Below are 13,121 nucleotides of genomic sequence, written 5' to 3'. Positions count from 1 at the left end.
TTAATTGCAAGATCATTGATTTTCTTTTTGATTTAGGATTTAGGAATTTTATAAATTTTAGAAAATATGTTGGCATTGGAGTTTAGTTTAATTTAGGGTTTTAAGTAGGTTTTTGATTAAAAAAGAAAAAAGGAAAAGAGAAGACAAAAAAAATAGGAAAAGATAGAAAGGGGGTGTATGTTAATTGGGCCAAAGCCCAAATTTTGCAAAGAAGACCAGTACAGGTCTACCCTTACCCAACCCTCACCCAAGCCAAAACCCACGCCCGACCGCCTTTCGACCCGCCCCACAACCTTTCATATATAAACTCCTTTATAAAGTTTTCCCCAAATAAACCCTAAATCACAACAGACCTAGAAACAGTGCAAGAGAACTATTCATCGTCTCCCTCACCCGATTCAACCCCAACTCACCTGAAACTCAGATGAGTTCACTCACACGGGCCCCATCTTTACCACGTCACCAAGATTCTAATCGTATCTGACAAATTTCCCCTCCCTCACATGCCCTCTCTTCGATTTATTTTCAGATTTTTAATCCTTTTGAGGGAAATGAGAAAAAATGGGGAGTGTTGGATTGGATTTGATTTGATCCACTCCCTCCATTTGTTCGTTTTTTCATCAAACGAGGAGTAAAAAATCAGATTCGGGGAAAGATTTTTATTTGAAGATCTCTTGGAGAGGAGGGAAGAAGGTTCGAGAATACTTGAAGGCCTATATAAGAGAGTTGATATTATCAGAGAAAGGGTTTTTTTAGAGAGAGCTTTCGGGAAAATTAGAGAGCATTCTCATTTGAAAGAAATTTGGGAAAGGTTTGAGAGAAAAAAATTAGATTTCTTCTGATTCTTCCATATTCGTTTTTTTTATATTTTCGTTTTCTAGAAATTAAAGAATGTCAGTTCCCTGCCTTGATTTTTGCTTTTAAAATAAACATGGAGTTCGTTTGAGTTTTTTTCTAGGGGGTTTCGAGACTTCTGTTGCTGGTCGAAGATTTGTTCGAGCTTCAGGCGCCGCTCGTTTCTCTGTTGATGCTCGTAGGTCTTGCTCGAACTCCAATTTGGCTATCATCTTCTCGTTGTAACTCTGGTCCAACACGTTAATTTGGTGAATTTTTGTTGTTCAATTAAAAGGTTACACTTCAACTTTACTCTTTTTCTTTTTTCGATTTTTTTTCCAGATTTATGTCACAAACGTTTGTACAATCTGTTTGATTTCCTTTGTTTTTGCTCTATGATTATGCGACTACCTGCGGGTTTTTTTTTGTTGAATGGATAAGTTTATTTATTCATGTATGGACATTTGAGCATTGAATGACTGAAGTTTTATGTTCAATAAAAAATGCTATGGTTTCTGATTTTTCCTTGATGGATCATACTATTGTTTCTGAGTTAGAAGATTAAAATTGATGGTTCAAGTTTCATCTCTTTTGTTCGTGTTGCAATTTGTTCATGTTGAAATTTGTTCGCGATTCCGATTTCAATGACTGTTGTCTCATTTGTTCTATGTTGCACGTTCAAATATTTTTCTGAACAAGATTAGATAAGCTCGACTCAGGTTGATTCTTCTCTTTTCTTATTGTTATGGTGATGATCTATGTACTGTGAAAGCTTGAGGCTAAATGGCCAAAACCAGTTGAATCAGTTTGAATCTTAATTTGCATCTGATTGTTTTCGTGTTCAAAATGTTTAGTTGACCATGATGTTCATCTCTGGCTAAATAAAGCAGAACTTTGGATTCATCTCTGGTTTTCGATAAAGTTTTTTTCAAAGTGATAAAAGTCCTTTAAGCATGATTGCGGTCACCAGGCAACTTATGGTGCTTCAGTATATCACAATTAACGTTATAAATGTTTTTCAAAAAGTGAGAATTTATCCTTTTGACCAAACTTCCAATTTATTTATTCTGAGAAAGTTTGCCATGTAGATTAATTTGAAGTTGAGTCATTTGGGTTATTGGACATTTGATTAAAATCAGATTTTTGCTTTTAAGGATATTTGCTTGGTTTTAATAGTATATGAGCTAAGAGTTGGTTTGGTTTGCTAAATCCTAGCAGAACGTTAATAATTCGGTAAGTTCCCTTTTGGGCGAATATGACTGCATTTACCGGAAATTCAGGGAAGCTTCCTAAGTGTAAAATGCTAAGGCTAAATTCTTTGTTCACACCAATTTGTATGCAAACCAGATGTTTGATCTAGGACTTGAACGAAGTGTATATGCTGGATATCATAGTCCATGATTCTAGTAGCTTCAATCCATGTAATATCACTTATGAATTGTCATTCCTCTGCTAAATGTAGTATTCTTGAAGCTAATTTTTGCTGCCCAGTTTTTCATTGCCAGTTTCCCGCTATTCCTTCAAGTAACAGAGTATATCGAGATCACAATTGTCGCTTTCCAATATCAAGAGAATTAATGAAGTTGTTTGTAGCAAGATGCTTGAAACTAGTGCTAGTTCTGACACTTCCATGCATTGATGAAGAGTTATTAATTAGATTTTAATTGCGGGTTCCAAAATTAAGACCGAAGTATGCATCCGTGCAACTTTGGACGAAACGGTCTTAATAATAATAAAATGCTATTAATCGTGTACACATTCGCGTGACACGAGTAGTTTTAAAGGATGAATATTCGTAGATTGCTTTAGGCGCGCATTAAATCTACCATCGTGATTGTGTATATGTTCGCGTAACATAATTACGATTCTAAGAACCAATTTGGAGTATGCGTTCTCGCAACTTCGATCAAACTTTCTTAATAATAAAATTGTTTTAATAGGCCGCTAAATTAAATTTAGTTCATATAATCCGAGGTGTGCCATCCACAATTTAATCATTAATGGCCCTCATATTAATTTCATAACCTAGATAGAAAATGACAAATGTTCGTAGTTGTTTTAGGCCCATTTAATATACCATCAGGATTACGTACACGTTTGTGTGACATAATTACGACTCTAAAAACAAAATCAGGGTATGCATTCGCGCAACTTCGACTAAACTTTCTTAATATTAATAAAGCGTTATTAATTGTGTACACGTTCGCGTGACATGATTTTTGACGCGCCAAACAAATGGGTACATATGCACGTGACTTGTTTCAAGTTAATTTCTTAATTAAAAGAAGCAAATGTACATAGGTTCTAAAATGAGTAATTAGGCAATTTAATAAGCCAAGTATGATGAAAGCGATCGTGCTAGAACCACGGAACTCGGGAATGCCTAACACTTTCTCCCGTGTTAACAGAATTCCTTTCCCGGATTTCTGTGTTCGCAGACCATAAATAAGAGTCAAAACTTCCTCGATTCGGAATTTTAAACCAGTGACTTGTGACACAATAAATTATCCCAAGTGGAGACTCTGAATTTTAAATAAATAATCTCATTTTGATTGTCACTTAAATCGGAAAAAACTCCCTTATACCCCTTTTGGGGGTAGTAAAAAGGAGGTGTGACAGCTCTGACGACTCTGCTGGGGAAACGAACCCAGAATCTCTGGTTCAGTGTTCAGAATTCGAGCTTGTTTTTATGATTTTTTTACTTGGGTTTATTTATTGTTCATATTACTGTATTTTGTGAACCTTTGTGCTAATTGTTGTTTATTTACCATTGTTATATTATTTGAATTGTATATAATTGTCTTCTTACGCCACCCCTTTGAGTCTTCTGAAAATGGTGCACACGTTTGCGTGACCCACTTTTTCCGTAGAAGTTATATCAAATAGAACGAGGCTGGGCCACTAACAAGGCCAGGTAGACTTCAGTGCTCCCGGTACGTTGCCCCCTCTTCGGATCGAGTTGTTCGCTCGGGTAAGCCAGGTCTAGAATACAACCCCAGGATTTAAACCTAGAAAAACACAGCCTCAAGCCGGATCCCTAGTAGGAACGTTTGTTTGTATCATGTGCATTTGACTTAGGGGACTCAACACAGGGGTTGAGTCCATCTAGGATAGGTGTACCCAAAATAACAGACCATCCTGATGCATCCTATGTGCTATGTGAACATTTATTTGTTTCGGCCTACATGCTGACTGGATAGGAAAAAATAAATCAAGGAAAAAACCAAGAGTGATGTAGGAAGAAATAAAGCCTAGTTCTGAAAATCCCCGATATTTGGAAATATCCTGAAACTCTGCAAAAAATGTTCAAAAGAAAAAGAGTCTTTTCAAAATAAATATTGTGTCCTTTTCAAAATGTGTCAAAACTAACCGAACTACACAGGTCTGATTCTCACCGGATGTAGGATACGTAGGCAACCTACATAGGGTTCGGCCTTATTTTTCGAGAAAAGGAAAAAAGGGAGTAAATGGTCAGATAAATGTAGTTTAGGGTTTTGGTCAAAAGAATAAGCTGAATAAGCCGATCCAGCTTCGGTTATGTCATAAGTCGTTTTTGCCGGGATAACCTCAGAGTATCTTCAGTTGTCGAAGGGCTATTTTCGTAAAGAATAGAAAAGTCTGTCAGTAAAGTGTTATTTTCCATAAAGTAATTCTCCCCGGCCTCAAAATTTATTTGGAATAGTGAAGGGGCCACGTTTGCAAAAATGACCACTTTTGCTAAAATTAGCATAGAGGGGAGGGAGTCACGGTCTGTTGATTTTTCTTTTAGAAATTGAAAGACCTATTTTACAAAAAGGTCCACTAGAGTCAAACCTAACCTTAATCTCCCACAGATACAGATGAACACTGTCCAAGACCTATCAGAGTTGGTCATAGAACAGGCTCAGCTACTGTTGTGTATGTTGTGGAATGATCTATATGAAGATGGTCAGTATTGGGTGAAAAATTAGTTGGGTGCCCTTATAAATATTTTGGAAATGAAACCACGGGAGATCTAATCAAGGCTTTGGTAACTTTTTGGGACCCTATCCACAATGTTTTTTGTTTCTCAGACTTTGAAATCACCCCTACTCTGGAGGAAATAGTCTGGTATATTGAGTTTGGCCGGGACTTTAGGAAACAACAACTCATATTTCTGAGGGCTCCTTCAGTGCACAAGTTCTTTGACTTATTGAATATCAGTAAACAGATGAAGAAGGCCCATGTAAGCAAAGGGTGTTGTTCTTTCTACTTCTTGTACTTCAGGTTCGGGCACTCAGCTGGGTTCGAAACAAATGAAAAGGTTTTGAACAACAAAAAATATAAGGGCCTCTAGCAAATTCATCGTCGGTTCACTTTTATTGTGGCGTTTTTGGGGATCATGGTCTTTCCAAATGCGGAAAGGACAGTGGACATCCGTATGGCCAGAATTGCACAAATCCTCACTACCAAGAAAGATCATACACTTGCTCCGTTAGTGCTGACAGACATTTATCGAGAATTGACATTATGCAAAGTCGGGGCTCAATTCTTCGAAGGTTGCAATATTCTTCTACAAATGTGATTGATCGAGCATCTCCGCCATCACCCCAAATTCATGAGTTATGGTTCGAGCACGGATAACTTCATCAAGAGCTATGAGGAAAGGGTGAAATACTACAATGCGCTAGAATGATTTGAAGCTTGGGTCTACCACTTGAAAGCTCTCAAAGCAAGTCAGGTCGAGTGGACTATACGATGGCTCCCGATGACAGAAGCCATATATATGACGGCTACCAAGGGTTACCTAAGGTTGATGGGTTTGAGGAGTGTCCAACCATATGTACTGCAAAGGGTTTTAAGGCAGTTAGGAAGATATCAGGTGGTGCTCGAAGATAAAGATCTAACCACCCAGGTCATTGAGCTACATCCAGAAGCTGCATTGCCCGAAACTTTAGTTCAGCAGGTTTGGAATGGTTGTCGGTATCTGAAAAATGGCACCCAGGTACCAAATGTTGCAAAGGGGGAAGTGGATCCAAATTACACTACATGGTTTGAGAAAAGGTCTTGTGTAAACAACGAGCCAGAGCCTAAGCCCGAGCTCGAGCCCGAGAGGCCTACCAAGAGACCTCATGTTCAAGCTTTTGATGATAAAATCCAAGAAAGGTTGGCCTGGGGAGAAATGGAGAAAAATTATCAAACCGTGATTCATACCTCGGAAGAGAAGCTTAGAAACATGAAATCCAGTAATGATCTCCAGGCACAAGAAGCTGAAGGTGAAAGAAGAAGTTTGGCCCAAGAAAATGAAGCTCTCCGAGCCCAAGATCCAAAAATGAGAATAGCAGTTGAGAACCCGGGCAGAAGCAGAAAAGATGAAAAGCTTATCTATAGCCTTACACAAAAAGTACGTGACTATGAGGATGATTTGCAAAAGACTGAAGTTGAACTAGCAAATGCCCGATCCAAGTTAGCTAAGAATGCGAAGGGACGGGCCAGTTTCGTTCGGCAATTGAAGGAGAAGTATGACAAAGGAATGGTGAGTATAAAGAAAAAGGTCAATGTCCTTGAGAATGAAATGGCCAAGCAGTCGAGAGACTTCAAAGCAGAAAGCGAGCACTGCTATGCCCTGATGTCACAGCTAGAAAAAGACGTGCAGCAGCTTGAAGAGCAAAATCAAACAGCCGAACAAGTTTTAGGGGCCAGATCTCAGCAGATTGGACGGTTGCTACAAGAGAAGAGTATTATCAGGGAAAGGGTTAGAAGAATGTGGACTACATTGTGATGAAGTGTAGCGAATGTGAAGACATGACCAGGTCCATATTCTTCGCTTCAGTTATGATTTTTGTCCAACAGATCATGGATGACTTGTTTCGCCTCCAAGAAGATATGGTGCAAAGGCCCGCAGCAAGGCCAACTGAAGCAGTAGTTGAGGCACTTATGTATTCTTGACTTTTTTTGTTCGAGTCTGTATTTGGTTAGTTCATTTTCGAGTCTGTATTGTCAATTTCTTCTAAAGTTTGTTAGTTCATTTTCGAGTCTATATTTTTATGTTTTTTTGAAGTTTGTTGGTCCACTTAGCGAGTCTGTCAGTTTTTATGTTTAAATCTGTAGCGGAAGTCGTTGTAATCAAGATGTTTTTGTATTTTTATTTAAAAACCCCAAAAATGTTTTCTTTTATTTTGCACATATTCCCAGAACTATGCTTAGGCAATCCCCATAGGATTCAATCATAACCATGAAATGAAAAGGAAAAAGAGGAGAGAAAACAAGAAAAACTATGGGAAAGAAATAATGGCAAAACCAAAGAGGAAAAAAATGAGACAATAAAAGGATAAAGACAAGAATCAAGCAAAGAAAAGAAGGAATGAAAAAGAGATAAAGAAATTGCAAAATGAAAATTAGTGAAAGCCGGGATGGCGCAAGCGGCCGTTCAAATACATAATAGAAATGGTTAACTACTTAGGTGCATTGCATCCCCAATGTGCGGTTACCTATCTGTTAAGCCCTTAATCACTAACAAATTTGCTTGTTGTCATCAAGTACAGGTAGGTGGTTAGTTTGTTTGGCATTCTGACAACTCACCCATACAACACCAGGTCCAAAAACAAGTTGATCATGGCTGGCCAAGAACTGGATGCAAGTGTTATTGATTCGTTGAGGGAGGGAGAAGAGTCTGATGTTAATCTGAAAGAGGAGTTACATAAGTTGAAACACCAAATGGCAGAGATGTACAAGGCATGGATGAAAGGGCATCCACCACCATCATACCTCGCCAACCGGGCTTTTGTCCCTCCACTAGCTCAATACCAAGAACCTCCCACTGTTGATTCATCTCCAGGCTTCCCCCATTATCACAACTATCAGGGCACCATTTCCCAAACCATACAAGCACCACCAGCTAAACCAATCTCAAAGCCCCCTCCGCCAGCCACCCCTATTTTTGTAGCACCCCCACCCACTACACTTCATCGATCCTCTAGTGAGCCCTTATTCCAGACCCAAGATAACCAATACTATTCCCCGGAGCCTACTTTCAAGGCCCCAGATCGTTACTCCTACACTCCCCATTTCGACCTCCTTGTTGAGACTGAGAAACCACCTAAAAACCTAGAGTAGGAGGAGATGTTCAGGAAGGTAACAAGCCTGGAACAATCATTCAGAAACATGCAGGGATGGGAGGCCAGGTGAGTGTAGCCTACAAAGATTTGTGTATATTTCCCGATGTTTAGTTGCCTGTGGGATTCAAGATGCCTAAATTTGATCTATATGACGGTCATAGAGACCCGATGGCCCACTTGAGGGGACTCTGCAATAAAATAAAGGAGCTGGTGGGAAAGATGAGCTGTTGATGGCATACTTTAGCCAGAGTCTGAGTGGCGCGGCATTGGAGTGGTACACTCATCAGAATCACAGTAGATGGTATACCTGGGACGATTTGTCCCAAGCATATACTCGTCATTTCCAATACAACATCGAGATTGTTCCAGATCATTTGTCTTTGACTAAGATTGAGAAGAAGCCTAGTGAAAGTTTCAGGGAATATGGTTTTCGTTGCAGAGAACAAGCGGCAAGAGTTAACCCCTCGATAGAGGAAAACAAAATGGTGTACTTTCTGCAGGCTCTGGAGCCTACTTACTTTGGCCATTTGATATCGGTCATAGACAAGTCTTTCAACGAGGTAGTGAAGATGGGTAGCATGGTGGAAGAAGGGCTTAAATCAAGAAAAATCATGAGCTACTCGTCCATCAAAGCAACTACCCAAGCCATTCAGAATGGTACTAGAGGAGTGATCGGAAAGAAGAAGAAAGAAGATGTGGCAACAGTTGATTTAGGATCATGGTTTGGATCGAGGGGCTCGTCACACCATTATACCCAACCTCGACCCCATCATCGAACCTACACCCAAACCCCATATAATCCACCCAACATTACTTCCCGTCATCAGACCCTCAGATTTCTATCCACCATGCCCAGTCATATACTCAACCTCCTTCCTACTAACAATGGTGTGCCCCAGCCCCACAAAACACCTACTCAGCTCCACAAAATGCTTACCCACCCCCATGAGACTATCAAAACCCTACTGGCCCAGGTTTCTGGCCCAATCCAGCATTCAAAAATGAGAGGTTGCATCGGAAGAAAACTTTCACCCCGTTGGGGGAGTCTATACCAGTTTATTCCAAATATTGAGGCAGTTGGATATGCTAAGGCCAATTGAGTCGAAATTGCCAAACTCTCCTCCAAAGAATCTTGATTACTCCTTGAGCTGTGCATATTGTTCTGGTACTCCGGGGCATGATATGGAGAAGTGTTGGCACTAGAAAAATGCCATTCAGGAGCTCATCGACACAAACCAGATTGAAGTCCAAACTCCGGAGGCACCCAACATCAATCAGAACCCATTGCCAACCCATGAGGAAACAAACATGATCAAGATAGTACACAAGGAGGGGTAACCTAAAAATCGTTCACAAACCGTTATGATGATTCAGTCTAGTGAGGTCAAGCCAGTCAAAAAACCAACGGTTGAAGCATCAGTGAACAAGTTGAGCATGACAAACGGTGAGCCATATATGGTAGTTGAGAAAAGATCCCCAAGTGATGTTGTAGCAAAGAAAGAAAAGTCAAAAGTGGTCGTGCCAGGGTTGGCAAATAAGCCTATCATAATTGTAGAGGGTGTCGGTACAGACCCTGTCATCATCAAGCCTGTAACCCAGTTGTCGGTAATCAACACCAAGGTTATCCCATGGAACTATGAACCAGTGATAGTGACCTATAAGGGAAAGGAAGTGAAAGAAGAAGTCAATGAGACCCAGGGTTTAACTAGTTTGGGGAGATGCTTTGCCCTAGAAGAGTTAAGGAAAGCTAAAACATCCAGAGATAACCCAGTTGTAGTAACAAAAGCAGTCACTGAAGAAGAAGCGGGGGAGTTTTTGAGAAAAACGAAGGTACAAGATTATTCTATCGTGGAACAGCTGAGAAAGACGCCCGCTCAGATTTCCTTGCTATCATTGTTGATCCATTCAAACGGGCATCGTCGGGCCCTGATGAAAATTCTGAACGAAGCTCATGTCCCCAACAAAATCACAGTAAACCACTTGGAGAAAATTGCCAACAAGATATTTGAGGTGAACAGGATCACCTTCTCTGATGACGAGTTGCCTGTGGAAGGAACTGAACACAACAAAGCTCTCTATCTTACGGTAAAATGTGAGAATTTTATGGTCACTAGGGTGTTAATTGACAATGGTTCCAGTGCAAACATCTGCCCTCTCTTTACTTTGAACAAATTAAAGGTTGATGATGAGAGGATTCACAAGAACAACATATGCGTCCGAGGTTTTGACGGTGGAGGAAAAGACTCGGTTGGTGATATAGTGATTGAATTGACAATAGGACTGGTGAAATTCACCATGGATTTCTAGGTATTGGATGTAGCCGCCTCTTACAATTTGCCGTTAGGTTAGCCTTGGATACATGCCTCCAAAGCAGTTCCCTCCACTTTGCATCAGATGGTCAAGTTCGAGTGGGATAGACAGGAGATCATCGTACATGGTGAGGAGAATTTGTGTGCTCATAGTGGTGCCTTTGTCCCATTTATTGAGGCCGAGGATGACAAAGGGCCTTGGGTCTATCAAGTTTTCAAAACAGTGTCAATCGAGAAGGTTCTAGAAGGGAAATGTATTCCAACTCCAAAGATAGCCTCTGCATCCGTCATGGTGGCCACTAAAATGCTGAGAAATGGCTTTCTGCCAGGTAAAGGTCTGGGTGCATCTTTATAGGGTATCGTACAACTAGTGTCCCTCCCTGAAAATTTGGGTACAATCGGTCTTGGATTCAAACCCATAACGGCAGATTTGAAAAGGGCTAAAAGGTTGAAACAGAAGGCGTGGGCACTTTCGAAGCCTATCCTGTGTCTCTCCAGGTCCTTTGTCAAGCCCGGTGCCAGGAAACGATCAGTGACAACAGTTCTGAGTTCTGTGATTGACATTGATAAAGAGTTAATTGAAAAGTTCCAGAGGTTGTTTAATGATGTGAACATGGTAGAAGTCGGAGAGGGGTCCAGCAAAGCAGACGTGCAGTTCGTCGGGCCGAATGTAAAGTATAACAATTGGAAGGCTACTCCTCTCCCTACTTGAAAGGAGTTTTGGTAGCTTGTTTTGTTTTCCTTTCTATCTGGGTTATTCCAGGATTGTGACCCAGATTTTTTATTTTTCGCTTGTTTGATGTACAAACCATGTTATCTTTTATTTTCAATGAAATGCAATTTCTTTTTTCCATCTTTCCTGATAGTTCTTATTTTTCTTTTTTTTCTTTGTACAGTTCTTTTTATGCTGGTTTCAATGACATGACATGCATGAGGAATCTTCAACCAAGTCTTAAAAGCCAACCTAACTCTAAAATAATAATCCAGGAAATAGAGTGTGATGATGAAATAGAATATGATGAGGAGGAAGCATTTGAGGAAATTAGTAAAGAGCTAAGTCACTTTGAAGAGAAACCCAAGCCTGGTTTGAATGAAACTGAAGCAATCAATTTAGGGGATCCGGATAATATCAGGGAAACCAAGATAAGTGTACACTTGGAACCACAAATCAGGGAGAAAATAATCAAAGCATTTTTTGAATATAAAGATATTTTTGCATAGTCATATGATGACATGCCGGGTCTAAACACTGACTTGGTGGTTCACAAATTGCCCACTAACCCGATATTCCCTCCCGTTAAGCAGAAGTTGAGAAAGTTCAAAACTGATATGAGTATGAAAATCAAGGAGGAAATCACAAAGCGGTTGAATGCAAAAGTCATTCGAGTCACGCAATACCCCACTTGGTTAGCTAATGTTGTGCTAGTGCCAAAGAAGGATAGTAAGACTAGGGTGTGCGTTGATTACCGCGATCTAAACAAAGCAAGCCTAAAGGATAATTTTCCATTGCCAAATATCCACATCTTGATTGACAACTGTGCCAAGCATGAGATTGGTTATTTTGTGGATTGCTATACAGGATACCACCAGATCTTGATGGACGAGGAGGACACAAAAAAGACAGTATTCATCACACCATGGGGGACTTATTACTACAGGGTAATGCCATTTGGTCTGAAAACCGTTGGGGAAACTTACATGAAGGCAATGACTATTGTGTTCCATGACATGATACACCAGGATATTGAGGTTAATATGGATAATGTAATCGTAAAGTCAAAGCGACAGGCCGACCATGTCAGAGATTTGAGGAAGTTTTTCCAAAGGCTCCGTAGGTACAATCTTAAGCTTAACCCTGCCAAGTGTGTGTTTGGTGTTCCATCTAGAAAACTGTTGGGATTCATAGTTAGTCATCGAGGCATTGAGTTGGACCCATAAAAGATCAAAGCTATCTAAGTATTGTCACCTCCAAGGAACAAGATCAAAGAGTATTTATCGAACCCACCTTTGTTGGTCCCGCCGGAACCTTAGAGACCTTTGATTCTTTTTTTGACAGTCCTGGATAATTCATTTGGTTGTGTGTTAGGTCAGCATGACATCACTGGCAGGAAAGAGCAAGCCATCTATTATCTCAGCAAGAAGTTCACATCTTATGAGGTCAAGTACACTCGCCTTGAAAGGACATGTTGCGCCCTAACTTGGGTAACACAGAAGTTGAAGCATTACTTGTCATCCTACACTACTTACCTCATTTCTTACCTGGATCCTCTAAAGTATATCTTTCAGAAGCCCATGCCCACAGGAAGGCTCGCAAAGTGGCAGATTTTGCTCACAGAGTTTGGCATCATCTATGTAACTCAGACCACGATGAAAGCCCAAGCATTGGCTGATCATTTGGTCGAGAACCCGGTTGATGAAGAATATGAACCATTGAGAACTTATTTTCCCGATGAAGAGGTGATGCATATTGATGAGGTGGAGCAAGTTGAGAATCAGGTTGGAAACTTTTCTTTGATAAATCCGCTAATATGAAAGGTATCGGGATAGGGGCCGTGATTATTTCTGAAACAGGGCATCACTACCCTATTACGGCTCAGCTTTGTTTCTATTGTACCGACTGTCACACCTCCTTTTTTACCTACACCCCCGGGAAGGGTATATAAAGAGAGTTTTTTTCCAACTTAAAGTGACAATCGAAATGGGATTATTTTATTTAAAATCAGAGTTGCCACTTGGGATAATTTATGGTGTCCCAAGTCACCGGTTGAATCCCGAATCGAGGAAAGGGTTGAGTCTGTTCAATAGTCTACGAACCAGAAATCTGAGTAAGGAATTCTGTTAACCCGGGAGAAGGTGTTAGGCATTCCCGAGTTCCGTGGTTCTAGCACGGTCACTCAATTGT

The 13,121-nt window shown here is 40.3% G+C and overlaps 1 protein-coding gene across 1 annotated transcript; it reads left to right on the top strand.

The window, feature by feature from the left end:
• Positions 1 to 8,140: 8,140 nt before the first annotated feature.
• LOC138868562 (uncharacterized) lies at positions 8,141 to 10,931 on the top strand. The gene is made up of 4 exons (XM_070146119.1): positions 8,141 to 8,614; positions 9,285 to 10,193; positions 10,305 to 10,548; positions 10,648 to 10,931. The coding sequence occupies exons 1-4, from the start codon at positions 8,141 to 8,143 to the stop codon at positions 10,929 to 10,931; spliced, it is 1,911 nt and encodes a 636-aa protein (XP_070002220.1).
• The last annotated feature ends 2,190 nt before the right edge of the window (positions 10,932 to 13,121 follow it).

Source organism: Nicotiana sylvestris, chromosome 5, assembly GCF_000393655.2.
Source record: "Nicotiana sylvestris chromosome 5, ASM39365v2, whole genome shotgun sequence".
Classification (NCBI taxonomy): Eukaryota; Viridiplantae; Streptophyta; class Magnoliopsida; order Solanales; family Solanaceae; genus Nicotiana; species Nicotiana sylvestris.
Note: the sequence above shows the minus strand (reverse complement) of the source record. Positions and strands in the feature narration are given on the sequence as shown.

Excerpts from the sequence above, each read along its gene's own strand:
- LOC138868562 (XM_070146119.1), top strand. The coding sequence starts at position 8,141 with ATGGCATACTTTAGCCAGAGTCTGAGTGGCGCGGCATTGGAGTGGTAC. Across the intron at positions 8,615-9,284 it reads AGAAAGAAGATGTGGCAACA|TCTAGTGAGGTCAAGCCAGT; the intron begins GTTGATTTAGGA and ends ATGATGATTCAG. Across the intron at positions 10,549-10,647 it reads GAGAAATGGCTTTCTGCCAG|ATTTGAAAAGGGCTAAAAGG; the intron begins GTAAAGGTCTGG and ends CCATAACGGCAG.